This window comes from Dromiciops gliroides, chromosome 1, assembly GCF_019393635.1.
Source record: "Dromiciops gliroides isolate mDroGli1 chromosome 1, mDroGli1.pri, whole genome shotgun sequence".
NCBI classification, from domain to species: domain Eukaryota; kingdom Metazoa; phylum Chordata; class Mammalia; order Microbiotheria; family Microbiotheriidae; genus Dromiciops; species Dromiciops gliroides.
In genome coordinates, this window is record NC_057861.1 from 759559181 (window position 1) to 759586552 (window position 27372).

Below are 27372 nucleotides of genomic sequence, written 5' to 3' on the forward strand. Positions count from 1 at the left end.
GGGACTCCGCGCCTAAATAAGTGCCTCTGGAGCCCCGAATCTCGATTGGTGACTGAGAGGGGGGCGCTTTCCCCGGCATCCACGTCGGCTCGCTGTGCCTGCCGGGACTCGTAGTTCCTTCGCTCCCTCCCAACCTGCACGCCCACCTGCTCGGGGGGCGGGGCCGGGCGAGGGGCGGGGCTCCGGGAGCCGTATCCTAGCAACCGCGGGAGCGGCGCACGTCACTGCCGCTCGCTGGGAGCTGGCCGCAGGGACCAGCGGAGACCCCGGGCTGCCCTTCACCTGCGCCCCTCCCCAGGTGGCCCCGCCGTGCCCCCGCCCCCGTCACTGCCACCACCCCGCCCCGGCCGCCCGCCGCGGCCTGAGACCCGGGCTGCGGGCGCACCCATGCACACGGCGGCGCTGACCGCCGCCCCCCGCGCCCGCGCCCCGCTCCCGCCGCCGCCCCCCGCGCTCCTCACCCTCGGCCTCCCGAGCCTCCCGGGCCGCCCGGGCCGCCCCCGCCCGAGCCCGAGCCCGAGCCCCGCCGGCTCGGCCGCCGCCCGCCCGCGGCGCCTCCAGTGCCCCCGCCGCGCCAGCCGCCGGAGCGCTGCGGCCCGGCCGAGGCCCCAGGCTGCGGGCGGCCACGCGGGGCCGGCGCTGCCCCCGCTCGGCAGCCGCCGCCGCCTCCGCCGCCATCCACCGGCGAGCGCGGGCCGTGGCCGCCGCCTCTGCCCGCCGCGCCGCCTCTGCCCGCCGCGCCGCCTCCGCGGCCGCGGCCGCTGCCGCTGCTGCGGCCACCCCCGGGCCGCGCCACGCGCGCCGCCCCACCAAGAGCCGGAGGAGGCCCCGGCCCAGGATGCTGGAGGGGATCCGGGTCACGGGTGAGTGCCCGCGCGCGGGGCAGGGCGGGACAGGGGGCAGGGGGCGAGGGCAGCCCCCCAGCATCCATCCCCCACCCCACCCTCCGGGAGTGAGTACCGGGAGGATGGGCCCCGAGGCCGAGAGCGGGACCCGCCCCCTTTCGTGGGCCATGCCCGGAATCGCGGAGCTTGACTGGGTGGGAGGAGGCTTTGGGCTGGGCAGCTCTGTCCGTCTGTCCAGGTCCCAGGGTGTCTGGGTCTGGATCTGGGTCTCTGTCGTTGTCATCTTCTTCTGTCTCTTATTCCTCTGTCTCTCTGCCCCCTCTCTCCCTCTCCCTAGCCTAGAGTAACACCTCGGCCTGGGAACCAGACAGCAGAGTTCCCGGGCTCCTTGGCACACAGCCTGGCTCTAGGAATGCCCACCCTTACTCTCTCCCTGTAACTGCAGAGACAATCCCCCCCCCATTAGGAGAGGGAGTTTCTTCACCCTCTAACCCTAAGCTCCTTACTTGTACCCTCGAAATCAGGAGTCCAGTCCTGGACCTCTCATCACTTCTCAGTTTGAGCTCAAAGACCAAGCCTAAAATTGGAACATCTCCGGCAGCTGACCCTTTTCCTGGGCCTGTGGGGACTTTGTATCTTCTGTACCAGTAACATTGTTTCTTTTTTCTTTTTCTTCTTTTTGTTTTTTGGCGGGGCAATGAGGGTTAAGTGAGTTGCCCAGGATCACACAGCTAGTGTCAAGTGTCTGAGATCAAATTTGAACTCAGGTCCTCCTGAATCCAGGGCCAGTGCATTATCTACTGAGCCGCCTAGCTGCCCCCAGTAACATTGTTTCTTCAGGAAGGCTTCCCAGTTGTCTCCTTGTGCTGCCCAGCCCCAGCCTGAAAGATGATCTCCTTCTGTTCCCGTGTTGTGGGTGGCAGAGTGAAGGACCCACCACATCTGTACACAACTGCTGCTTAGTAAGAGTTCTTCCCCTTCTCCACCATTCCTGAGGCAGTGAATGTCAAACCAGACCCCTCTTTCTTACTCAAAGACACTGAAGTGGTGTAACTTTCTGTGATGTGACTCCTTCCTATAAGTTCTTACGTTGTCAAGCCCCAAGTTTTGGGGGGAAAGGAAACCATTCATGACATAGCTTCTCTGCCCAGACACTTGCTGTGTGACCGTGGCCATTGGCTTAACGTTTCTGGGCTGGGACACAGGTTTGGTGCCTATCGTCGTCTCTACAGGCACCAAACAAGATGAATGTACAGGAGGGGGTGGGGTATTAACAGTGTTACGGTTATGGTTTCATACTAGCTTATGTTACAGCATCCACGTATTCACTTGACACATATAATTACATATGTATGGTGTAAATATGGTATATATCTATGTGTGTATACACACACACACACATATATATGTAATTATAATGTTGTGGATTTGCAGCATGGCCAAGTTATAGCAGTAACATTTTCTCTCTTTTCTATATCTTAAACTAAGCACGGAGCTCATCCCAGGCAGAACCCATCATCTTCCTCAAACTTCCACTCCCTACCCTCGCCTCCCCCTCCACCTTCTCAGTTACAGCCTAGGGTACCCCCCCTCCCAGAACATCTCGCTCACACCCTAGGACTCACCCTGGACTCTCCCTCTCACCCCCCATCACCCAGCAGTCCCCGAACCTCCCCCCATCACCAAGTTTTTCCTAAGACCTGTTCACTTCACCTCCCAGGTGCAGGCCCTCAGCACCTCACACCTTCATTACTGGGGGTCTCTGCCAGCTCTGTCCATCTGCCACTCAGCTGCCAAAGGAATCTTCCCCAAGGCTGGGTCTGACTATGTCACCCCCTCTTCAGTAACCTCCATCAACTCCCTGTGGTCTCCAGGAACAAATCCAAAATGCTGTTTGGCATTCGGAGCCCCTCCTTCCTTTCCAGTCTTCTTAGAGTCTGGAAGTTCCTCACTTTCTGACTGATTCCTTCACAGTCTCCAGCACCTCATTGCCCGCCACACAGGGACACTGGCCCTCTGACTCTTCCCACCTCCTTCAGGAAGCCTTCCCCAGGCCCTCTCTCTTCATTATCCAGCCTGTCTATAGCTTTGTATAGATCTGTTCCATTGCTGTCCCTCTGACCCCTCCACGCCCTTAGATTGTGAGCGCCTTGAGGGCAGGGCCTGTCTTTTAGCTTTTTGTATCCTCAGCACTTGGCACAGGGCCCGGCTCTTGTCCTAAGCATTTATTCATCTCTCTCTGTGTACCAGGTGCTGGTCTGGGAGTTCTGGATAAGAAGACAAAAGTGAGAGTCTAGCCCTTGGCAAAAGCTTTATGGGGAAAGGTTCTTGAGCTGCATCTGTTGGTGTAGGCTAAAAAATAGGGTGCTGGCATGAATCAGGGCCCTCTGGTGACAGTTTGTACTAAAATGTTCTATTAAATTCCAAGACAAGTTTCCATAACCCTCAGCGACATTTCCCATAAGCCAAGCATATGAATGGCTACTCAGTCCAATCAGCAAGCCCTTACTGAGTGCCTAGTCTGTGCCAGACACTGTGCTAGATGCTGGGGGGAGAGAGAAAGGCAAAAGGACAGTCCCTTTGCCCCTTCCGAGGGGCAGATGGAGTACAGACAAGCAAGCCTGAGACATGAAGGCACCAGCAGCCTTGTGTGTGTGTGTGTGTGTGTGTGTGTGTGTGTGTGTGTGTATGGCATGGGGGGGGGTTGTTAGCTGGATCTTGAAGGGAGCCAGGAGAAAGAGAGAATGCCAGGCCTGCAGCAGAGATGAAGGAAGAGCCGGCAGACGGCGTCGCTGGATCGCAGGCACACTGACGGGAGGCCATAGTTCTGTTGTGGCCAAGTGAAACATACTTGTTGAGATTACTCAGCATATAGATTTACAGTCCTCATCTCGGGGTCATAAGGGAACCTCAGCGTCTCCCCTGCTGGCAGACACTGGACTCTTCCACGTGCCTTTTGCTTGGATGCCTTTTCACAAGCCCTCCTATCACACACTTCCTCTAAGACCCGGCGTTGGCTTGGGAGCGCCTTGGTCTTTCATTTTGGGGTCCTCCATGTCAGGGAGGTGGTAGCTGATGAAAAGACCACGTGCTGGTTCTCTCTGCCTGGGAGCACAGTTTCCAGGCTGGCTCCTCGTCCCTCCCCTGCTTAGAGCACAGATAACCATCATTGCCTTCCTCCTTCTCTCCCTGGGCCCCCACTTCCCAGGCACATCTTTAATGCCTGTGCACTTGGCATTCTTATAGCACTTAAAGGCGTCTTTGTGCTCAAAGCCATGGCCTCGCCACCCCAGCCTCCCAGAGGAGTCTTCACTGCTTTATCTTTGCCTCTGGTAAATGAAGTTTCTGACCACAAAGGGTGTCCTTGCTATTCATTCTCACCATTAATAACAGTGGTCATACTAGTGATGAAATCAGGGAAACTCCATGCACTTTGTGTTTCTTACCTATGGGATAATTTTAGGGGAATCTTTTATACCTGCTCCTCATTTAATGCTACACTGAGATAAGAAACAATGGGTATTTGGTTATATTATATGTATTATATAATGTGGTTATATTCTAAAACATCTAAATAGCATGTGGTGAAAAAAATTGTAGCTGTTGTTCAGTCATGTCTGATTCTTTGTGACCCCGTTTGGGGTTCTCTTGGCAGAGATGCTGGAGTTATTTGCCATTTCTTCTCCAGCTCATTTGACAGATGAGGAAACTGAGGCAAACTGGGTGAAGTGACTTGCCCGGGGTCACCCAGATAGTAAATGTCCGAGGCTAGATTTGAACTCTGGAAGATGAATCTTCCTGACTCCAAACCTGGCACTGTCTCCACTGTACCACCAGTTGCTCCAAAGAAGAAAAAATGGCAGACATGATTTACTGGTTTGAGTTTTAAGTGGAAAAAAAAAAACCTTGGTAGGATGAAGACTCCGGGGTTTTCTTTCAAACGGCCTTATTCTTTTCGGACAAAAACAGCCAAGGGCCCTCAGGTTTCACAGGTGCTCACTGTCTAATTTGTTTAGATGACCGTGTTTCGGAGTCCCCGTGAGCTGTGGATGGCAGGGTGACTGGAACTTGACTCTCCCTTGGGAAGCACTGTCCCAAGAGCCACATGATCAGGTTGCCTCTGTTCTCTTAGCTGAGAAAAGGGAGGGGGGCTCTGCCGGGTTAGCGACCGAGGCTCATTGACGGAGCGGGGAGAGGAGCCGGGGTCCTGGTGCTCTTGGCAGGGCTCCAGGTGAATTTGAAAAATCTATGCCCTGAAATGTAACACATGCAGTCGCTGACGGCCTGACCTGAGGCAGCAGAAAGCTTATTCCTCAAGGTCTTACACTGTCACAGAGTGAACGAAATAAGTTGACAGTGTGATTAAAAGTCTTGAGCCAACGAGTTGGGACCTCGAGTTCAATGAGGTAGGAAAAACCCTACCAGCTTGTTCTTCACTAAACAGCCACTCTCTGTGGGACCTGTGGAGTGGGAGAAACAGGAGGAAAGATCTGTAACCAAGACCTTTTATTCAGTGAGGAGAAAACCAAAGAAACAAGTCTTTGTGGAAATCTCGCTCATGAAGAAAGGCTCCGCAGGATGGACATCACTGGAGCCACCCTGCCTGTATATTTATACATGTTTCCAAAAGCTTCTTTTTGTATCCAGTCTGGTCAGAGTTTTCAGTCACCATATCTTTAGGCTCACTGATGCTTTAGATAGGCAAAGGTGTGTAGAGAGAGTGTGTGTGTGAATCTCATTTGTGCCTGGTGCATGTTTAATAAATGCTTGTGGACTGATCCATGCTGTTGAGCGCTTGCCACTCCCACATCTTCTGAATGGAAGTCTCTTCTCAGCTCAGCTCAGCTGGAAGGCAAAGGAGCATCTGTCTAGTATCCATATAGCAGCATTTCCCCAGCATATGAGATGATGAAGGGGCTGTTTGAGGAAAAGGAAAACCTTTTCTGGTGGATGCTATGGCACGGGACCCCAAAGTAGGACACATGCGTCTGAAAAGGGAATCTGCTCATTAGCCTCGATCCCTGCTTAGGCCTGCTGGGCGCCTCCCTTCCCTCTAATCTTCAGTCTCCCTCCCTCTCTATACCATCTCCCTCCCTATTGCCTACAAACACTCTTGTCTTCTCTGTCCTTTAAAGGTTTCACTTGATCCAAGAGGCCTGTTAGCTGGCACCTTGGATATTTCCTCCTCTTCGTGTTAGCATCTCACCTCGAGACCTCATCCTTCTGACGATACCAATCTCTGTGCAGTTAAACGGGATCTCCCAGCTGCCCAGTCCACTGGCCTTTCTCCATCCTCATCCTCCTTGGCCTCCTCCCCCCGCCCTGCTTCCCCTCCATCCTCTCTGGATGCTTCTTCACTGGATACTCCTCTAGGTCATGCTGACTAACCTTGGGTGTCCCCAACACTCCACCTGGGAGCCCCTTTTTCCTCTCCCTTGATACTCTTTCACTTGGTGATCCGATTTGTTTCCATGGGTCCAGCTGCCGTTTCTGTGCAGACGATCCCCGCTTCTATATGGGCATCCCTCCCACGTTGGAGCTTTCCCCATCTTGGTTTCAATCTGTTGTGAGTCTGCATAAAAAATGGAATGGGAATTTGGGGGGCGTCTTGCAGATGCCACAGATGAAATGTGAAGGCCAGTAGATGACACAGGAAAAGCATAGAAACTCAGAAATACATAAAGCATATGGATAGTATTATATAACGCCAACATATTTTAATACCACAGATTGTCCAGATCACGGGGGCACTGTGCCCCTAGCCTTCAGGAAATGGAAGGGATGGCTATATTCCATTCCTCTCCCCCTCTCTCCCCCTACCCTTTTCTCCCCACTCCTCTCTCTCTCTGCTTTTGGACACCTTGATTTGCAAGTCCCATAGGCATCTCCAACTCAGCCTTCCAAAAGAGAATGCATTAGCCTGGCACCCCAAGCCCTCCAACTTTCTTATCAATTGGTAAGGGCATCACCACTCTCCAGGTTACCCAGTCTTGCGACCTCATGTCATCCTGCATTCCTCCCCCACACTTAGCCACAATCCGGTCTGTTGTCAAATCTAGTCCTGTTGACCTCCCTGACATCTCTGTATCTGCCCCTTCTCTCCCCTCACATGGCCGCCACCCTGGTGCAGACCCTCATCAGCGAGTGCCAGAACTATGGCAGTAACTTTGTAATTGATCTCCCCATTAGATGCCATTCCTCAATTGACAAGCACCTCCTCAGTTTCCAGGTCTTATCCACCACAAAAGGAGCTGCTACCAGTATTTCTGCCCCTTGGTATCTTTGGGGCCGAGACCTCAGAAACAACACCACTTGCCACTGTTTAGGAGAGGTCTTCCTCAGAAAATCAGTGGTGCACATGTATAACTTATATCAGATTCCTTCTATCTTGGGGAGGGAAGAGGGGAAGGAGGTGGGGAGAAAAAATCTGGAACTCAAAATCTTATTAAAAAATCAATGTTGGGGTGGCTAGGTGGCACAGTGGATAAAGAACCGGCCCCGGATTCAGGAGGACCTGAGTTCAAATCTGGCCTCAGACACTTAACACTTACTAGCTGTGTAACCCTGGACAAGTCACTTAAGCCCCATTGCCCCGCAAAAAAAAAAAAAAAATCAATGTTGAAAATTGTCTAACACATAATTGGAAAAACAAGATGCTGTTTTTAAAAATGTCACTTAAAAAAAAGAAAATGAATGGCGCAAGGTCTTTCCATCAGCTGGCTTCCGAGTCCATCCCTTTTCTATCTGGAGGCAGATAGCATTTTATATCATGTCACTGCATACACTGTTCTCCTGGTTCTGCTCATTTCACTTTGCATCAGTTCATATAAGTCTTGTCTAGTAGTTTGATCCTATAGTGATTATCTGAAACCATCCCCCTCATCATTTCTTACAACATCATAGTAATGACTTGTTCAGCCATTCCCCAGTGGATGGGCATCCCCTCAGTTTCCAATCCTTTGCCACCACAAAAATATAAATATTTTCTCTGATCTCTTTGGGATAAAGAAGAACACGAGGTATTCTGTGGCCAAAAGAAATGCAGTTCTATAACCCTTTGGGCATAGTTCCAGAGTGTTATCATCCTGAATGGTTGGACTAGTTCACAACTCCACCAGCAGAGCATCAGTGTCCCAGTTTTCCCACATCCCCTCAAGATGCTCAGCTTCCTGAAATCGTTTTTCATTGTACCACTTTCCTGCCCAGAAGCCTTCAGTGGCTTCCCAGTATTGATGGGATCAAACGAAACTTTGCTCATCTTTTCCGTCAAGCCTGATTTACTTACCTCCCATGGTACCAGGTCATCCTCCTCCCTGGCTTTTGTTAATGCTGTTCCCTTCACCTGGGGTGCCTTTGCCTTGCTGCTCCACCTCGCCCAATCTTTCCTTTTCTTCCGGACACAAACAAAGACCTGCCTCAGCTTCTGTGATGCCCCTGCCCACTGCCATCCTCCCCCATGTCCTCAACAGTACTTACTTTGTGCCACTCCTTTGGGCACTCAGTCACTCACTGCCTTGTATTATGGTTGAGGTACAGGAGATGGATGGGCGATGATAACGGGCAGTAGAGAGGAGCCAGAGCCGCCCAGTTTGGGTTTTGCTGGTTTTCTCTGCCAAGGACAATGACCTTCACGCTGGAAATGATGGAATGAAAACCCGTCGATATCGGAGACGGTAAGAGAGCCTGCTCTGGCACCTTTGACGAGGGCAGGTCAGCAGACCTCGATGGCCTCTTTCCTTGGGTCCTGGAAAAGCCGGCCCCCATCAGTGACAGCTGAAAGATCCTGGAACATGGGGAGAACTCGCCCAAGCCTGGACAAGGGCAGGTGCTGGCCCAGTTTTCTGAAAGGGGAAAAAGAGACTGGAAGCTTCAATTCCTGGGCAAATTCTAAAACTGGCCATTAGAAAGACAGGTGGCAAAGCTATGGCACAAAGAGCCAACGTGGCTGCAGCCAGAAGGGCTCATGCAACACTTTTGTTCAAAGGAGAATTCCTAAACTGGTCTGAGAAGGGAATTCTGGGGTATTCAAGGCCTGCATTTTAGCCTGGTGTGTGGTCACTATCCCCCACTCTCCTTGTGGGTGGAGACGGGGACCCAGCTGGCTGGCAGAGAAGGGAGGGGTCAGTGCAGTGCGGCTCCAGGTCTTCCGTGGGAGGCTCCCTGCCCCCTGTCGTGCTGCCCTTCCCCCACCCCTGCTGCTTCACATTCTTAGCACTGACTTGCATAAAGGGACCAATTAGATTCTCATCTGATTTTCATTGACATGTGACACTAGGAGGAGTGCTTTCTCTCCGGCCGGCTCATGAGGCCAAATCCAGTAAGATAAAATTCCATAAGGCTAGATGTAAAGGTTGGTACTTGGATACAAAAAGCAGCTTCCCTTAAATCAGGGTACATTTCTGTATAAGGTGGGGTAGATGGGATTAGACAACCATTATGAAAAAGAGCTGGGGTGCCAAGTGGTCCCTAAGCCCCGTGGGAGTCAGCAGTGGGAGGCTTCATGAAAAGATGCCCAGTGCCCAGAAACCAGCAGGTGAAAGTCCCTGTGCTCTGTCTTGCTCAGGTCTCCCTTGCAGGGTTGGGTTCAGATCTGGGCCATGGTTTGATAAGCTGGAGGTTGTCCAGTAGAAGACAACCATCATGGCAAAGGGCTCTGAGGTCACGTCACAGGAAGACTGTGTGAAGGCACTGCAGATATGGGGCTTGGAAAAGAGAGCACGTGCAAGGGATAGGATGGCAGCATGCGACTATTTGAAGGGCTGTCGCATTGGGGAGGGAGCAGACGGCTCTGTTGGGTCCCAGAGCCCCTGGCCAACAGTGAGGCACCGCAGCTGCAAAGAGGCACCGGTTCCTGGGCCAGAATAAACCTGCAGCTTTCCCAGGGTGGAGGGGGCTGCCTCTGGGAGCCGTGGACTGTTCCCGCCTTGGTCTTCAGCCAGAGACTGGAAACCACTTGTTGGGTATGTTTGAGTGGGGATCTCTGTGGGGCATGACGCTCGTGGGTCACACAGTGTGTGGCTGAGATCTTGTACAGCTCCCCAAGCTCTATACCCCTCCAGCTGTGGTGCCCTCCTCTCTCCCCCTCCCCAGCTGTGGTGCCCTCCTCTCTCCCCCTCCCCAGCTGTGGTGCCCTCCTCTCTCTCCCTCCCCCAGCTGTGGCACCTTCCTCTCTCCCCCTCCCCAGCTGTGGTGCCCTCCTCTCTCTCCCTCCCCCAGCTGTGGTGTCTCCATCTCTCCCCCTCTCCAGCTGTGGCACCTTCCTCTCTTCCCCCTCTCCAGCTGTGGCACCTTCCTCTCTTCCCCCTCCCCAGCTGTGGCACCTTCCTCTCTCCCCCTCCCCCTCCCCAGCTGTGGCACCTTCCTCTCTCTCCAGTCTTCCATCTACTCTGTCAGTCTTTTATGCATCTAGTTCTTTCCCGCTGTATTACAGAGTCTCTGCTGCTGCTTTTCTTTGGATGCCCAGCTCCTCAGGCCAGTGCTGGGCATATGGGGAACACTGAATGAATGTCTGCCGCCTAACACACTGGGTAGTTTGCCCCCCCTCCCCAACTAGATTTGAAGCACATGAAGGGAAGGCTCCCATGTGCCTGTGCACATGATCACACAGTTAGTCACACAATTAGTGGTGGCTGTTGGTCCTAATCTGGAAGAGGACCAACACGGCATGAACAGATTGGCTGAGCAGACCACGATGTGCCTCCGGGAGACTCTACCACAGGTTGGGCACAAATAGTCCATGTGAACATCTGGGCTGGATTCTCTAAACTTGCATGATTCCTGTTCCTTTTGAGCTTAATGATGACAATAGTTAGCATTGATATGCATCTTTAGGTTTGCACAGCACTTAATGACCCCAGAGGAAACTGCCACTATGACCCCCATTTTACAGATGAGGAAACAGGCAGGGGTGAAGTGACTTGCCTAGGGTAACACAACCAATAAGCATCTGAGACCAGACTCTAAAACAGGCCTTCCTGATGCCAAGGCCAGCACCCTCCCATTTTCCCCAAGCACCCCTTCAGTAGTAGCTTCAGTAGTGTGGATGGCACTATGTGGGGACCATTTGTATCTCTTTGGGAAAGCAGATAGGAGGGAAGCGCTCCTGACAATGTAGCAGACTGTCCTTGTCAGCATCGTGATGGGCTTTTCATTAAATGAAATAGATGTTGCTTCCCATTAGAGTGAATTATCAAAGTTGTATTATCTGAACTTTCCTTGAACTCTTTCAATTTCCCATTGTGCGCTTTCACTGAACAATGTGTCATTTCATAGAATTCTGGAGTAAATGACTTCTTTTGATGAACATGTTTGTATACTGTGCAGTTAGATCTTGGTTATAGAAATGAATTTTAGATCAAGGATTTTTCTTAAAATAGCTGGTTTGTATCCCATGCTGGCATGCAGCACATGCTTAATAAAATGAGTTTGTTTGAATAGGGTTGACCTGGAGGGTTTAAGTGAGAAAAAATAAGTCGTTAATATACATAGTCTAGTAGTTTGATCCTATAGTAATTATCTTAAAAAGTTCATTGTAAAACCACAGATTTTCAGTGTATTATAAGTGGGTTTTATTTACATTTGTCAGAAGTTATCTTGTGGTTAGGCTGTTACCGTACAAGTAATCTGTTGGCCTATAAAACACTTATCACTCAGATAAAGTCGGGTCTAAACAATTGGAAAAGTATTAATTGCTCATGGGTAGGCTGAGCCAATATAATAAAAATGACGATCCTACCTAAATTAATCTATTGATTTAGTTCCACACCAGACTATCAAAAAATTCTTTTATAGCTCTAGAAAAAATAATAACAAAATTAATCTGAAAGAGCAAAAGCTCAAGGATATCAAGGGGGTCAATGAAAAAGTGCATGAGAAGGCGGTCTATCTGTACTAGATCTCAAACTGTATTATAAAGCAGTCATTCTCAAAACAATCCGATAGTGGCTAAGAAATAAAGAGGTAGATCAGTGGACCAGAATAGGTATAAGTTACACCATGGTAAATCACTGTAGTAATCTAGTATATGATGAATCCAAAGATCCAAGCTTTTGGAACAAAAATGCATTATTTGACAAAGACAGCTGGGAAAACTGGAAAACAGCAGGGCAGAAACCAGGTGCAGACCAGCAGCTCCTGCATACTAAAAAAAGGTCAAAATGGGTAAAGGATTTCCACATAAAGGCTGATACCACCGGCAAATCAAGAGAGCATTGAATCATGTGTCTGTCAGATTTTTGGGCAGAGGACGAATTTAGCACCAAAGAAGGTACAGAGAGCAAGACAAAATGCCAAATAGACCATTTTGAGTATATAAAATTAAAAAGCCTTTGCACAAACGATTGTCTTTTTTTCCAGAAAAGCTTCACTGGCCTGAGCAAGAATTTACTAATAAGTCCCTTCTGAGCCCTGGAGAGAAACTGATCATTGACTGTGAAAATGACATTTCCCAGGTGACCTCTGGAATACTCAAAGACATTTTCACGACCGGAACCAGTAGCTATAATGTCCTGCTCCAGTCTAAAGAAGAGAAGAAAAACCAGCTCCAAAAGCCGTCGTCCCCGGCCCACCACCGACGCCACCGAAAGCCCAACAGGTCTCCTGGCTCCCCGCGTGGTAAAGAGCAACATCACCGCAAGATCAAGGTCCCCATGCCCCTGACCAACAGTAGCTGGTGTTACCTCAACAAGCAGCCCTCCATCTTTGTCAACAACCCGCTCGCCGGCAATGTCAAGTTCTCCAGCAGCTTCAGTGTGACGGGAAGCACCCTGACCCCGAAGACCAAGACCAAGGCCAGGCGGCACGGCTTCTCCACACTGGCCAAGCCCAAGCAGCCTCCCACAGTGCCGAAGAACTTTGAGAAGGGAGATGACCCAGCCAAGAAGCTCTGCATCCTTACGGCCATCAAGCCCACCAACTTGGAGAGAGAGAAAGCCAAGTTCTTCAAGGCAGAGTTCGCCTACGACCCTCAGTTTGAATATGCCAATCCTACTGTGCCCGCCGTGCTGGCCAAGCACGGCCAGGCGTCCGACCGCTTCCTGAAGCAGGTATGGCGCCGGGGCAGCCCCGGGGCAGGATGTGGGTGTCAGGTCCCGGTAAGCGTAGTCCCAACCAACACCCCAGCTTGAGCTTTTCAGAGGTGGGCGTCTCCTGGGTGGCTTCCCGGGCTTAGGGGAAGGTCTCATGAGGTGTGGCCTCGAAAGGTTGGCACTCATTCACCCACCTGGTGGTGCTCAGCCTCCCTCTGCCCAGCACATCCTTCTCTCAGTGTCTGGTATTGGGCCTGGACCGGAAGCCTCCCTAGAATGACAGGAGCCGCCCGAGCCATGAGGCAGCCAGAGAGTAGCTGCTGGTCCTTTCTTGACATCCCGTGTCATCTCTGTGGTAGCTGGCATTGGATAGGGCCTTAAGGTTTCCAGAATACAGGCATCCTCACAAAAATTCTATCACACGGGTATTAAAGGTCTATTGTTGTGCACTTGTTTCAGTCGTGTCTGACCTCATGACCCCATTGGAGTGGTCGGCCATGTCCTTTGACAGATGAGGACACTGAGGCAAACAGGGTAAAGTGACTTGCCCAGGGTCACGCAGCTAGTTAAGTATCAGAGACCAGATTTAAACTCAGGCCTTCCTGACTCCAGACCTGGCACTCTATCCACTGTACCACATAGCTGCCCGTTTACAGGTATTATTCTCCTCATTTTATGGATGATGAAGGCCAGACTTGCAAAGCTAGTAAGTGGCAAAGGCAGAATTTGGAGCTGGCTCTCTTCTGACGAGTCTAGTGCTCTGACCACTGTCCCACACCGCATCCTGGAGTAACCAAAGTCTGTTTAATCAGTGGGATGAACGTTCCTAAAAGGAGGGGGATGTGGTCGGTTTTGTCTCTGTGTCCCCAGCTTGGCGGGCCCGGGCCACATGGGAGGAGGGGATTTATCCGGGCTTGTTGAGTTGAATTGAATTGGAGGGGAGGGTCTACAGGCTGAGGGTCCAGTGGCAGAGAACCACCGAGGAAGGGTGCAGGGCAAGCGGCCATGGTCCTGGGTTGAGGCTCAGGCTCTGGGTCTGTTTTGTCACTGTGCAGCTCGCCATTTGCCCAGCGGTTCCCAGATGCCACACACGGGGGCTTCGACTGGGCGGTTTCCCTTTGCAACTTGCTCAGAAACACAGGGACCAGTGGCTTTGCTAGGCCCAGGTGGCTCGAGGCAGGAAGCTGCTGTGGGGATAAGAGCTGGTTTTAGGGCAGGGAAGGCGGCACTTCAGAGGGGTCTACTCCAGGTCCAGGTCTGTCAGTGCCGCCACCCACCTGCCTTCTGGTTTGGGGCGCGAGACAGGGGAGCGTGGAAGGGTGACACCACTGGTGGGTGCAGAAACCCTCTACAGACGATGCCCGTCCTGCTTAGCCAGGCCCAGCAGGGGGCGCCATTTCCTAGCTACTAAAACTGGGTTTTCCCTGTAAGCCAGCTCATGAGGTCATTGCTTTGAGGCATCCAACCCAACTTCCTTCTTCTAGGATGAGGTCCCCTCCTGAGGCGAGTGCTCTGAGGGCAGGCGCCGATCCTCAGAACGGAGAAAAGTCACTTTGCCTCTGTTTGCCTCAGTTTCCTCGGCTGTAATTACTTTGCCCCCACTTTTCAGGGCTGTGGTGAGAATCCAGTGAGGTGGTATCTGTAAAAGTGCCTCAAAGAGGAAAAAATGGGGAGAGAACATGAGGGTTGGACAGCAAGTTCCTAGGTTATCCAAGCCTGCTTTAAAAGCACAAGTGACCTGGTCAGAATTAGGGTAAAATGAGTATTCTGCAATAGTCATCTTAGAAGGTTATTAAACGATTTTGCTTTTTCCCTTGGAAGAAAAATAAGTGTTCCCCAAGTTTTCTTTATCTCAGTGGCGACATTCACGACAAGCTGATAAACAGGAAGTAGGAAACCCATATTCCACTGCTCCTTCTCCAGCTAATTACGCCGAGACGTGAGAAGGCTTCAGAACTCCCCTGAAGCAGCTTCTCTGTCCTTAAATGTAGACACTGACTATACCTTAAGACATATTCGTCAGGTGTCTGTACTGTTGGGTCTTCCGGAGGCAAGGCCCCAAACACTGCAAGCCAGAGAATGCCGGTTAACACGAGATCCGACCCAACAAGTGCTCATGGTCATTAGGAGGAAGGGCGATGAGCAGTTAGCCCAGAAGGGCTTCACTCCCGCACTGTACTTCTAGCCCCTTAACATCATTGTGTCTCTGCCTCTTGCAGTCTGTCAGCATTATGGAAAGGACGCTACAGAGATATGGGAGTTATGAGAACTTTGAGCAGGCCACCGGAGGCTGCTTATTGTCTAAAACCCGCATCTGGAGTCACGTAAGGAAGTACATGACCAAGGAAGGCTGCCTCGGAGAGGTAAGTTGTCCACATCGCTTCCAGCGCTTACCCTACACGACCAACTGTTGGCCAGTGGCCTTAAAGGAGATCGTAAATGCAAGACAGCTCCAAAGGACTCATGATGAAAAACGCTCTCCACCTCCAGAGAGAGAACTGTGGAGTGCAAATTGAAGCATACTTTTCTTTTTAGTGAGGCAATTGGGGTTAAGTGACTTGCCCAGGGTCACACAGCTAGTAAGTGTTAAGTGTCTGAGGCCGGATTTGAACCCAGGTCCTCCTGACTCCAGGGCCAGTGCTCTATCCACTGCGCCACCTAGCTGCCCCGGAAGCATACTTTTTTACTCCGTTTTTCTTGCTTTTCCTTTTCCCCCCAACATGGCTAACGTGGAAATGTGTTTTGTAGGATTTCCCATATATAATGGGGATCATATTGTTTGCCTTCTCAGTGAGTGGGGGGGAGGGAGGGAGAGAACTTAAAACTCAACAATTTTTTACAAAGAATGTTTAAATGATACTAATAAATTTGGAGGAAAGAAAGAGAACATCGTAGGAGTTCCATCTTGCCAGTCCTCAGCAGATCATCCAGTTAAATAGTTGTAAAGGAGCCCTCGGTTCTCCTTGAAACAACCCAGGCCTGTACACCAGTGGTTCCTTTGTCCAGAAGAGTTGTGTGCTATCTGTGGATGCAGTTTTCTGGGCCCACCTCCACCTCTGCCTTTTCCCCATCCTTTGGCCAATTCAATAAACATGTGGGCACTAGTTTGGATTGGGGAATTGAACAGATTTCAGTGTTGTGAGATGTCTACATGGAGAGCCAGTTATCATCCAGAGACCACCCATGATCCTGTCTGTCCAGGTAGCTTCCTATCGTAGCCACGCTCAGCATGGTGGGGGGTTTGCTTTGGCTGTAATGACCGGCAGGACAACAGATGTGGCTGCCATTTTGTAAATGCCTGTAGAGCCTAGTATAATGTGGGGTGAGCACAAGAGGCCAAGCCAGGGACTGTGCTTCCAGTCTGCTCCAGGCTGCATGCTCCTGGCCAGAGGCCGGGGGGCCCAGCACCTCACCTGCTGCCCCAGGCCCCGCTCAGGAAGGGCTGTGTTCTTGAGTCTTCAAGGTGAGGAAGGGACAGCGTGTGGATTCCTGTGTCCCTTGCGGGGAGGGCTTTCCTTTACAGGACACAGCCCAGCTCTGTTTCCTCTCTGTTCTTAGATTGTGGTTCATCTCACTGAAGATCTGCTATCCCGAGCATCAATGACAGTGGTCAACGGTTGTCCAACCCTGACCATCAACGTCTCCACTGCGCGTGAGCACTGGCTGGAGGGGATGCTGAGGCACGAAATAGGTAAAGGCAGCATTTTCCCTTTGGCTCAGGCGGCTTCTTCTTGTCCGATGCTGCCTCCTCCCAGCGCTCTCCTCCCCCACACTGAGAGTTGCCGTCAGGCTCCTGCCTAGGCAGGTCCCCTCCAACAAGTCACTTCAGCTTCAGGGGCAAAATGAGGCAACCGGGTGAGACCGGTGCCACATTCTGTAGCTCTTCCTTTGAAAATAGCCCCGACTTCACAACACACCATCTTACATGCAGCATGGGTCTTTTTTAAAGTTGGGTCGGGGCCTGGGCTCTTGGATCCGCGAGGCGCCTCTGTCATGCAGAACAGTGAAAGGGAGAAGCGGTTCCTTTGCCTCAGAGCCTGTTTCTCCTGGGCTTTTTTGTAGGAACACACTACTTTCGCGGGATCAACAATCTTCAGCAGCCTTGGAGCAACTGGACGGGCCGTAAAAAGTACGGCCTGCGGCCCAACAACCCCACAGAGGAAGGGCTGGCGAGCATCCACAGTGTGCTCTTCCGGAAGGACCCCCTTCTGTGGCGGGCCGCCCTCCTCTACTACACAGTCTACCAAGCCAGCCAGATGTCCTTCAGTGAGCTCTTCCAGGATGTGGGCAAGTTCGTCAAGGACCCCAACACCCGGTGGGATTACTGCGTGCGAGCCAAGAGGGGTTGGACGGACACTTCCAAGCCAGGTAAGCACTGTGAGGGGACGTCTTGAGAAGGCTGCTCGGGGTGAAGGCTGGCCCAGAGGCCCCCAGAACTGGATGGCTGCTTCCTGTCCTCCTGACACCAGGGGGATGACTAGACGAGCTGCTTGGGACTGGGCCATGGTGCAGTTTGGTTTGCTTGACTAAGCAGATTTGCTTGGTGGGAGGGAGAGAAAGTAAAGGTTTGTTTTCTGAAACAAAAAAAGGGGAATTCCAAGAAAGGGCATTCTCACTGACCCAGATGACTTGCTCTGTGGAGCAGAATTTCACACAGCGCAACAAGCTATTTGGACAGTGGGAGGGGGCCACCTCTGGATGCACCCGGCCCTCTCCATGGCCAGCCACAGGTGCCGTAAGCGGTTTCTGCCTGGCTCCATGTCGTCCTTCCTCAGCTTCTCCTAAACACCGTTGGTTTTCCAGATGGGTCCCATGGCCCCAAGCACTGCAGGGCAAGAGCCATGTTGGGGCAGCTTCTTGCGGGGGGGGGGGGTGGTGGAATCTGGGCAGGTTTGAGTAGGGAGGGGCTGTGTGATCTGCTTTGGGATTCCTAAAAACGTTCCTGTTGGTTGTCGAGACTCCGCATCGCCTATCCTGCCTGTCCCTCCATTCTGGTCTTCCTGACCCCAGACGATGGAGAAGAGTTTGTCTGTGAGGGCGCTTCCCACAGTGAAAGATGTCTGACCGATCTGCGTGTTCCTTTGCTCCGTCAGGTTGTTTCAATAAAGACCAAGTCTACCTGGACGGCATTCTCCAAATCTTGAGATACAGAGAATCCATTGACTTCCACTTGCTGACCACCTTGGGCAAGGTAAGCACCCTCAGCTTGTTGGCCTGGTCCCCAGGCTGTCCAGTGGGCATCTTTGGACACTCAAGGAAGGGCAAACTCAGACCTTAACATTTTTGTTCAATTACATTTTTGTCTAAGAACACAGGGAAAAAATATGAGTTCATTGTAAAAAAACAAACTGAGGCTTGCTAAGTAATAAGGCGAAGAAGGAAACAGAAGACATAAAAGTCAATTTTCCTAACTGAAAATATCAATAAAATTTCATTTTAAAAAAGAGTCACTTCTGCTGAATTTGATTCACAACTAGGTTATGCTGTGGGCCGAGCCAAGCCTCCCCACAGGTGCAGGGCCTCAAGAGGGTACAGCATGGATGGGGCCTGTGGGGGACCATGCCGGCCGCCGGCATCCCTGAGAGCAGGTGGTGGCAGCAGCAGCAAGGATGGAGGGTCACAGTGCAGGAGCTGAGCAAAGGGGGAGGGGGTGGGGACAGGTCAGAGCCGGGGCCCCTCTTCCCTGGCCTCAACAGTGAGGACAGTAGGAACGTAAAGGCAGGATGGGGTGACTGCAAGGAGATGAATGGGGAGGGTCTGCAGAGAACTCTAAGAATGGAGGGAGGGAAGGAAGGGGTAGAGAATGGATCTGGAGACCCAGATTGGGACACCAAGAAATGGGGAGTCAGGCAGGAGCAGGAAGGGCTGGGGGAAGATTATCCAGGCTTCCATGGTGGAGATGCCGAGACAGAGGGTTTGTGGGATGGAGACTGTGGCTCAGTCTGAGGGTAAATAGCCATTAAAGCCCCCCACCAAAGTGGGAGGTCCAGTGCTGGGTATGGGGGCCCATTTACCTGGATTCACACTGTCTTTGAACACAGACTGGCACGGTGAGCTGTCAGCCATGGCACGGCGACAGCTCCAAGCTGGTCTGTGCCCCAGGATCAAGCCGCCTCTGCTCTCAGGGTGGAAGTCCGGGCCAGGCTTTGAGGAGGGGGAATGGCACCCACTCAGTGCTCTGGGGTCTGAGCACAGAAGATCCAGGCAAGAGCTCAATTGATGTAGTGTTGGAGAGACAGCTTAGAGGGAGCATCAGTCTCGTGGGAAGTGAATCGGTCCCATAGCTCCATGGACAAAGGCCGGATGGTTAATTCTGTTACTCTGTTTAGGGACTTATCTGGTGAATAATTTGGCAAACACTCCCTGGGGAGTCCAGACTAGGAAATGTGCAGAAAAAGGAGTCCTGGTCACGAGTCTCGCGCTGGTTGGTTATCAGGGTAGATGGCACACAGGCAGGCATCAGGAGGACCTCGGTTTGAAGGTTCAGACACTTCAGAGCTCTTTGACGCCGGGCCAGTCTCAGTATTGTCTCAGCCTTCGTCTTTAAAATGGAGTTAACAAAAGCACCAACCTCCCAGGGTTGTTGGAAGATCAGATGAGATGCTTGTAGTGTGCTCTGCGATGCTCAAGGCATTTGGTGTGTGTTGGTTCATGTGGCATTATGCCCAGCAAGCAGGAGGAGTCCCCTGAAGGCAAGGACCGTCTTGTTGTTTGTCTCTGGGTGCCTAGCACCCAGCCTGGGACACAGCAGGTGCCTGAGCCAAGTCAGCATGCGTTCCTTCAGTCCCTGCTGGGTGCTGGGCTAAGGACTGAGGAGACCAGACAGGCCAGAACAGATGAAAACAAAAGGCAGGCCCTGCTTTCTAGGTCTAACGAAGGAGACAACAGGCAAAGACCTAGGGACAGACAAGAGAGACACGATGGTTGGAGCGAGTCTCAGAGGGAGAGCATTCAGCTTATGGAGAACTGGGAAAGGCGTCCTAGAGAAGGTGGTACAGTAGGGGAGACCGGAAGGGAGCCATGTTGTGGAGATGAGAGGGTCCCAGCCAGCGGATCATGGAGGAGGTCAGTGTCACAGCGCCGGAAAAGGTCGGAGGGGCTGGGGGAGGAAGAGCTTTAAAAGCCTATCCTGCAGCACGCTGTGTGACTTAAAAACTCCACTGGACAGTTGAGCAGGGAGACCCTTGAGGAAGGAAAACCAGTAGGTGATTGCAAGAGCCAGGGGACGTGAGGAGGCCTGGACCAGGGGAGTGGCCTTGTCAGAGGAGAGAAGGAGGTGGGTAAGACAGGTTTAGAGAGAGAGAAATCATGAGTTAGCAACTTAGTGGCCGCTGAGCTGAGAGAGTCAAGGGGGACGCCCAGGCTGCAGGCTCGGCTGAGCGGAGAGAAGTCAAGTTCAGTTTGGGTCACGCTGAATTTCAGATGTCTGCATGTGAGGTGTCCTGCTCAGGACAATCTAACAGGCCGCTGAGATTGTAAGACTAGAGGTCAGGAGAGAGGTTAGGGCTGGCTAAGTAGGTTTGCTTGGGAATGCTTGGGAGCTGAGGGGATCACCAAGCACAGCAGTGTGGAGGCAGGCAAGAAGAGGACCTGAGACAAAGCCATGGGTCACACCCATGTCCTCACCCGTGGTGAGCTGGCATGCCTGGCAGGAGCGTCCGAGAGCTACGGGGAGAGAGGGTGCACAGGTCAAAGGCTGCCAGGATGTCAGAGAGCAAAGAGAGGCCATTGCTTTGGGCAGCCAGGAGATCATTCCTCGGTAGCTCTGGAGAAAACGGTTTGGGTGGGATGATGAGGTCAGAAGCCAAAGCACAGAGAGGCACTGGGTCTACACAGCATTCTCAAAGAGGTTAGCTGTCAAAGGGAGTGGGATGGCGGCTCTCAGAGATGGATGGATCAAGCGAGGGCTTGGGGGAGATGTGGATGTGTTTGTAGGTATAGGGAAGGAGCCAGGAGCCCGGGAGACACTGCAGGCAGGGAGAAAGGGGGCTGACAGAGGGGACTGGATTGAAAGGGCAGCAAGGCATTAGATTCTGAAAACTGCATGTTGGAGGGGGAAAGAGGAATTCAAAAGTGTCTGCCATGAGACCCGTTTTTCCACGGACACTGCCAGGCAGGAGCAGCATGAGGTAGTATTGCTAGTCAGCCAGGAAGACCTGGCCGTGTGAGCCAGGACAAGTCTTAAGTTAACCCCTCCCTGACCAGGCAACCTTCTGAGACCCAGCTGCAGAGTATGGGCAAAGGGAGACCCCTGGTTCAGTCCCCTGCCCATGTCAGACTCTGGGGCACAGAGAACAATGACATAGCCCCTCACTCCTAGAGGGGGTCTGAGTAAACAGTCCTCACAATCACACAGTGCCTTTATATGGGTGATGTCACTGGATCCCAACAACAACCCTGGGAGGCAGGGGCTACCAGGATCCCCATTTTACAGATGAGGAGACTGAGGCAGACAGCAGTGACTCACCAGAGTCTTTGCTAGTAGGTGCCTGGGGTCATATTCGAACTCAGAGCTTCTTAACCCTAGGCCCAGCGCTCCTGGCACCAACTCCCTCTCATTGCTTTTAGATACTTTGCATAGGACGCACACAGTGATTGGGAGGGGGTGCACTCAAAAGGGGTCGTTTTAGAGCTGGCCCCCAGCTGAGCTTTGTAGGAAGCTTGTGTTTCACAGAGGTGACCAAGAGGCTGCCACGCAGGCCCTTCAGAGAGAGGAGGTGAGAGGGTGTGCACAGGGAGCTGAGGACATTCTCCTAGAGGCACTGGGGCAAGGGGGAGTGGGGGCTGGGGCTTTGTGGGCTGCCCCAGGAGGCTCTGGGAATGCCACTGAGGCAGCAGAGCGGGAGGATGAGGGCCTGGAGCAGGCTGGTGTTTGTGTCAGGGCCTGCGGCCCATGTGGCAGAAAAGACAGTGCAGACCTCAGCCGCTGAGGTCACTGGAGCGACTCCCTGAAGGGCCCGGGCTCCTGTCGGATGGAGAGAAGCATTAGGGGAAATACAAGGCTGTTTTCAAGTCTGTGACGGCCCAGCCCATGGGAGAGGGATCCACCCGGCTTCCTCAGCCCCGAACGGCAGCACCAGGGGCAGCATGGGAAAGCTTCACAGAAAGCTTAGGCTTGGCGTTAATGATTCAGACCATCCCAGCATGGTGTGGGCAGCAAATCCTGGAATACTCCTGTCTCTTTAAGAAGCGCTCTGCTTGGCGGGAGAAAGGGAGCCGTACAGGGGAAACAGAAAGATTCCACATGGATTCATCTACATGGTGCCCCACCCATGGCAGGCCGGAGAATGTTTCCTAGAGCATCTGTGACGCGTGGCCCAGAGGGTCCAGCCTCTGCTTTAGGAGAAGATCCAGGCTGGCGTAGTGACAGGCTGGGATACTGAGAGCTGAGGCCCTGGCGCCAGGCTTTCTCACTGGTACTGGCTGACCACACTGGGCTGTTACAGGGAATATCGTATCTACAATGTTGTACGACAGAGGGACACGGAGGATCTTGTAAACATATTGTTATCTTTGGCAAACCCCCTCATTAATCTATGAGAACAAGGAAATCTCAAGAAAAGAAGAGAATCTGACACAGCCCAAGACTCAGCAGAGACCCTAGAACCGAGGAGGGCCAGGACGAGGCCAGGGATGAGACCAGGACAAGACCAGGGACAAGGCCAGGGATGTGGCCAGGGACAAGACCAGGGATGAGGCCAGGGATGTGGCCAGGAATGTGGCCTGGCCACCAAGACAACAGCTAAAAGTCTCCTCTGTGGCTGCTGTGACCTCAGGCCCTCCCAGACCAGGCTGCTCCACTGAGGTCCCTTGAGTGGCTCCTTGTTATGCAGAGAGAAGAGCCCATAACTTGACCTGGGTAGAATCCAAGCTGGCACTTCCCAAGGCCCTGAAGAAAGCAGCACTGCTGGGTGCCAGCCAGCCACAGAGAGTAGCATCCACCCAGGATGCAGGCAGTGCCTTTCCAGAAAGCTTGGCCAATTCCAAGATGGGTCTTAGAGCCCACAGGAAGAGAAAGGCCAGACTGACAGTCAGGAGGCCCAAATTCAGATCCTGGTTCTGGCTTTATGGGCACGGTGAGCTCGGGCACATCCCTTCCTGTCTCTGGGCCTCCAAGAGCCCTCTCATCTCTATGAACAACTTCTGAACAAGGTTACATTGAATCTTGCCTTATCTCAGAGAGAGAGAAAAGAAGAAGAGAGGGAGAAGGGAAAGAGAAAAAAAGAGAGGGAGGGAGAGAGAGAACGAGAACATGGAAGAGAGAGACGGCAGGGAGGGAGGGAGAGAGAGAGAGAGAGAGGAGAGACAGAGCTTGAGACGGAGAGGAATGAGAGAGTGCGAGAGCTCACTAGATAAATAGATTGATTAGGTGGGCATGGCAGAAGAAATGGAGAGCCAGTTCGCTTGCTAGGCCAGTGGAATGAAGCAGATGATTTCCGTTTTTCAGTGAAAAGTGAGCTTTCTCTTGAGATTCTGTTAGCCAAAAGACATCTAAGAACTGGCCCGCCGAGACCCAGAGAAGGGTTCCCTAGACAATCCGGATGGACGGGGTCCCTGGGGTGGTTTGCTTTCACCTCAGGGCCAGGCTCCCCGCTGAGCCCAGGCCACGCTTGTCACTCTGATCTCACCTTATCCCCTTCCTTCCCAGGTGTCCTTTGAGGACGTGGAGCGCTTGAAAACGCTGGCTGTCACAGAAAACCTGAGGGTGCCGCATTTCCTGCAAGACAACGAACGGTACATGGAGCAACTACAGAAAATCATGGACGTGAATGAGCTGACTGACAAGGAACTCCGAGATCTCATATACTGACAGCTGACGCGCCCCTGGAGAGCCGCAGACGCACCTGGGCCGGGCGCTGTCAGAACCTTAGGGAAGCAAAGCAGCGATTTATTCCGCGTTTTTGGTGAGGAAGATCTGCATATTCAGCAATGGTTTTTAAGTGCGTTCAAATACAAACCTGAAACAATTTCCCAGAAATGTTTCTTTGCGGGGGGCAAAAGTCAGCTCTTTTTGGTTCTCTTCTCAGTGTAACAGTCAGCCTCTCCAGTGGATCCCAGGCCGGCTGGAGCCCCTCTGTTGGCTTCATGCAAGGGGCCTCACGGTGGCCTCTCGTTTGGCTTCCCCTTGACTCAGCAAGTGCTTTCCTTTCCCATCCCTTCTCTTTCTTAGCCGACACTTAGGGCCTCGGGTTGGGAAGGGGGGGGAGGGGCTGTCCTAAGTGCAAGCTCTTAAATGTTTTGATATCAGAAATGGAGGTGGGGGAGACTGTTTATTCAAAGGGATTTATACTTGGAATAGAGAAAAACAATCACTGGAGTACTCGATTTGGGGTATTCAGTATGGTTTTATACAGCCATGTGATGTGGAGACTGACCATCAATGGCGGAGCCAGCCATGGTCCACGTGGCTGACGTGGCGTTGGAGGCGATTCGTACTGGACACTGGAAATGACCACAAGGGCCATATTTCTTCCCCAGCTAAGGCTGATGGGAATGATAGGAGTGGGTCTTTACTTTCCCTCCCATTCCCCACCCTCAGACCACTCCCTCCAAAGGTGCAGCTTCCTTTCTTCAGAGCCCACAGTTCTTCCCCAGCAGCAAAAAGCCAAATGAACACGACTGTGTTACCAGGATGGATGAGCCGTGGGAAGAACAAAGCCTCTATAAGACTGTACCAGGGAACAGATCCAGAGTGACCTGTGACCTGGCCCCGCCCTGTCGGGATGTGCAAGATGGGTCGGTGGGACAACAAACAGCTTGATGTTCTGGTCAGTCCGTTTGGCCTGGGCCACATTGTTAGGGCAGTGACGCCCACCGGGCCGCTCACCTGCATCTTCTTTCCCCACAGCCCTTCCCAGGCTTTGCTACCAGAATTGATAGGGCTCATTGTGCATTCAGGGGAATTGTCCCGGAGACCATGTGGAGGAAGATGAACTTAGATTTCAGCAGATCAGTGGGGGGGGGGGGAGGGGTCTCTCGTGTCGTCCTTTCAGAAAACTGGAGAGACGTGGGTTCGACTCAGTCGTCACATGCATCTGGGGTTGGGTGAAAATCTGTGCTCGCAGAGCTGACATGAATGGCTTGGTCTGTTGTGGAGGCCCTGGGGCCCTGTCCTTGGCCCCGGGCTGTTTGCTGTTCCCTCTGGGAAGATAGCTGACACAGTGGATGCCCAAAGAGCTCACCCAGCTCCAGCTCTGGCCTGCATCTGAGGAAGACATCTGGCTCCCCAAATATGAGATGGGAGAAATGTGGACAGAGTTTGTCTGGAAGAGACACCAAGGTTTTGGTGGACAGTGAGGTCACTGTGTCAGAACATAATGTGGTGGTCAAGGGCTGATGCAAGTCTTGTATCCCCCGAGAGGCTTTGAGTGTGTGAAGAAGAGGGGGTGAGGTGAGGGTGCCCTGTACTCCAGCCTAGTCAGGTCATACTGGAGCGTTGTCTTCAGTCTTTTTGGAAATGGACTCAATCAGCTGAACAGGAAGCTGGCCAAGACTGTGAAGGTGGCCGGATCCTGCCCTACACAGATCAGTTGGAGGATGTTGGCTAAGAGCCGTCATCATAAGGAAACATTTGTCATAAGCTCTCCAGGTGTTGAGTGGACCTCCCCTCCACCACAGACCAAGGGCCTGGGCTGGGGGTGGGGAGCTGGGCCAGTGAAGACATACTGGCATGGATGTCAGTCAGCTGGGTTTCTTGAAAGGTTTCACTGTGGAAAACTTGGCAGGCACGGGCAGTACCTTTGGAGCAGGATATGGAAATGCCCATGCACACGGTTTGTTCTTCAGTGGGCTAGTATGTCCTCCATGCGTGTCAATGGACACAGCTGCATAGATTCCCCAAAGCCATTGTGGGAAGAGGCAATGCTTCCAAAAGCAGGGGCCTCCCCGGGAGAGAGTCAGCTCTTCATCTGGCCGGCCGCTTGTCTTTAAAACATCAGACGGCAGTGGCAGATGCTCCCAAGTTTCCTCAGACCTCATTGAAAACTGAAATGAAGCACTTCCCACTTGGTAGCACAGATTAAAATGTGGGCAGAAATGTGGGTGCTGATGATCCAGGCTCATTGGAAACACTGGTGTATTTTGCATTCCTGGGCAATAACATTGTTAAGCTCAGTGTTGTGCAGAGTCAAGAAGAAAAATCACAGTAGCCTTAATTTTCTAGCTCTAAGATGAAATAGAATGAAACTCTTTACCCTCTGCAGTTGTAACCAGGCGTTTTCTCCTCCTGCCTTAATGGTTTTAAAAGTAAAATCAAGATTCACGATGAGGAGAAAGGATTTTTGGATCACACTGACTTTGTTAAAATGCATTCACAAATAGTTACAAGGGCAGGCAAATGTCCTCACGCCAGGGACCATAAAGCCAATATTTTGAATACTTTTCAGTGTGGGAACCTGGTGGTGCACACTGGACCCTTAGACCAGACCATGAACTCCTTGTCATGACACATTGTACGTGGCCTCCCGCTGTCTTATCCCTTCAAGTGCAGTTTCCATGTATTTCTGATAGAAACACAGGATTTCAGCCACGGTGCGGGGGAAGAGGATGAAAGAGCAGATGTCTTTCTCTCGAGGGAAGGACTGGGTGAGCTGGATGATTCTGGCCAATGGTGACCTGTGGCCCCATTCTGTTTTACCGTCACTGCAGAACTCAGTGTCTCCTGTTGCAAAGCAGTGATTCCTTAAGTCTCTTTGTCAAAGGATTGTGCTTCTGAAGTGTCTCAGAGTGTTGTTCCCTGAAGCAGATTTCTAGCATGGGAAACGCCAGGCCCGGGCAGCTGCTGGGATTCTAAGTAGACTCCACCTATACACCGTCAGCCCAGGGAAGTCTATCGAGATGAGACACTAGAAGCTTTTGAGTACCTACTGTGTGCCAGGTGGAACACAATTGTCATTTCCTTCTACATCTTTGTTCAAATGTTTAAAGTATGTGATGTTTGTGTTGTAAACTGTTGAGATTTTCAGTAGCGACCAGCTGTTATTAGAAGTAACCTTGACGTTCTGAAATAAAGCCCCTGGATGCTACTTCCTCTAAGCCTAATTCTGACTCCATCTCCCCTGAACCCCTAAACTAGTTGTTGAGGCCTTGCTTGAAGAGGAACAGCCTACAGCCAGAGAAGTGACCACACACTATGCGCCAACTACGTGGGGTGATGGTGGGGATGGGCGAGAAGACCCCGGTGCGAATGGTGGCATCGGGTCCAACGTTTGACAGGATCTAGGAATGAAGGGACATGTCTATTCAAAAGTGTGGAGGCCAGGGGCAGCTAGGTGGCTCAGTGGATAGAGCACCGGCCCTGGAGTCAGGAGGACCTGAGTTCAAATCCATCCTCAGACACTTAACACTTACTAGCTGTGTGACCCTAGGCAAGTCACTTAACCCCAATTGCCTCACCAAAAAAAAAAAGTGTGGAGGCCAGAGATGGAATGTCGTGTCTGGGGAACAGAACCCAGGCAGGGCAGTGGTACAAAATCAGATGTCCTAGAAGCAATGTGGCACCA

At 52.2% G+C, this 27372-nt stretch overlaps 1 protein-coding gene across 1 annotated transcript; it reads left to right on the top strand.

Moving 5' to 3' along the window:
- Positions 1 to 750: 750 nt before the first annotated feature.
- Positions 751 to 27098, top strand: KIAA0895 (KIAA0895 ortholog). The gene is made up of 7 exons (XM_043979433.1): positions 751 to 863; positions 12201 to 12889; positions 15091 to 15234; positions 16430 to 16562; positions 16934 to 17239; positions 17965 to 18062; positions 23520 to 27098. The coding sequence occupies exons 1-7, from the start codon at positions 839 to 841 to the stop codon at positions 23679 to 23681; spliced, it is 1557 nt and encodes a 518-aa protein (XP_043835368.1). The 5' UTR covers positions 751 to 838; the 3' UTR covers positions 23682 to 27098.
- The last annotated feature ends 274 nt before the right edge of the window (positions 27099 to 27372 follow it).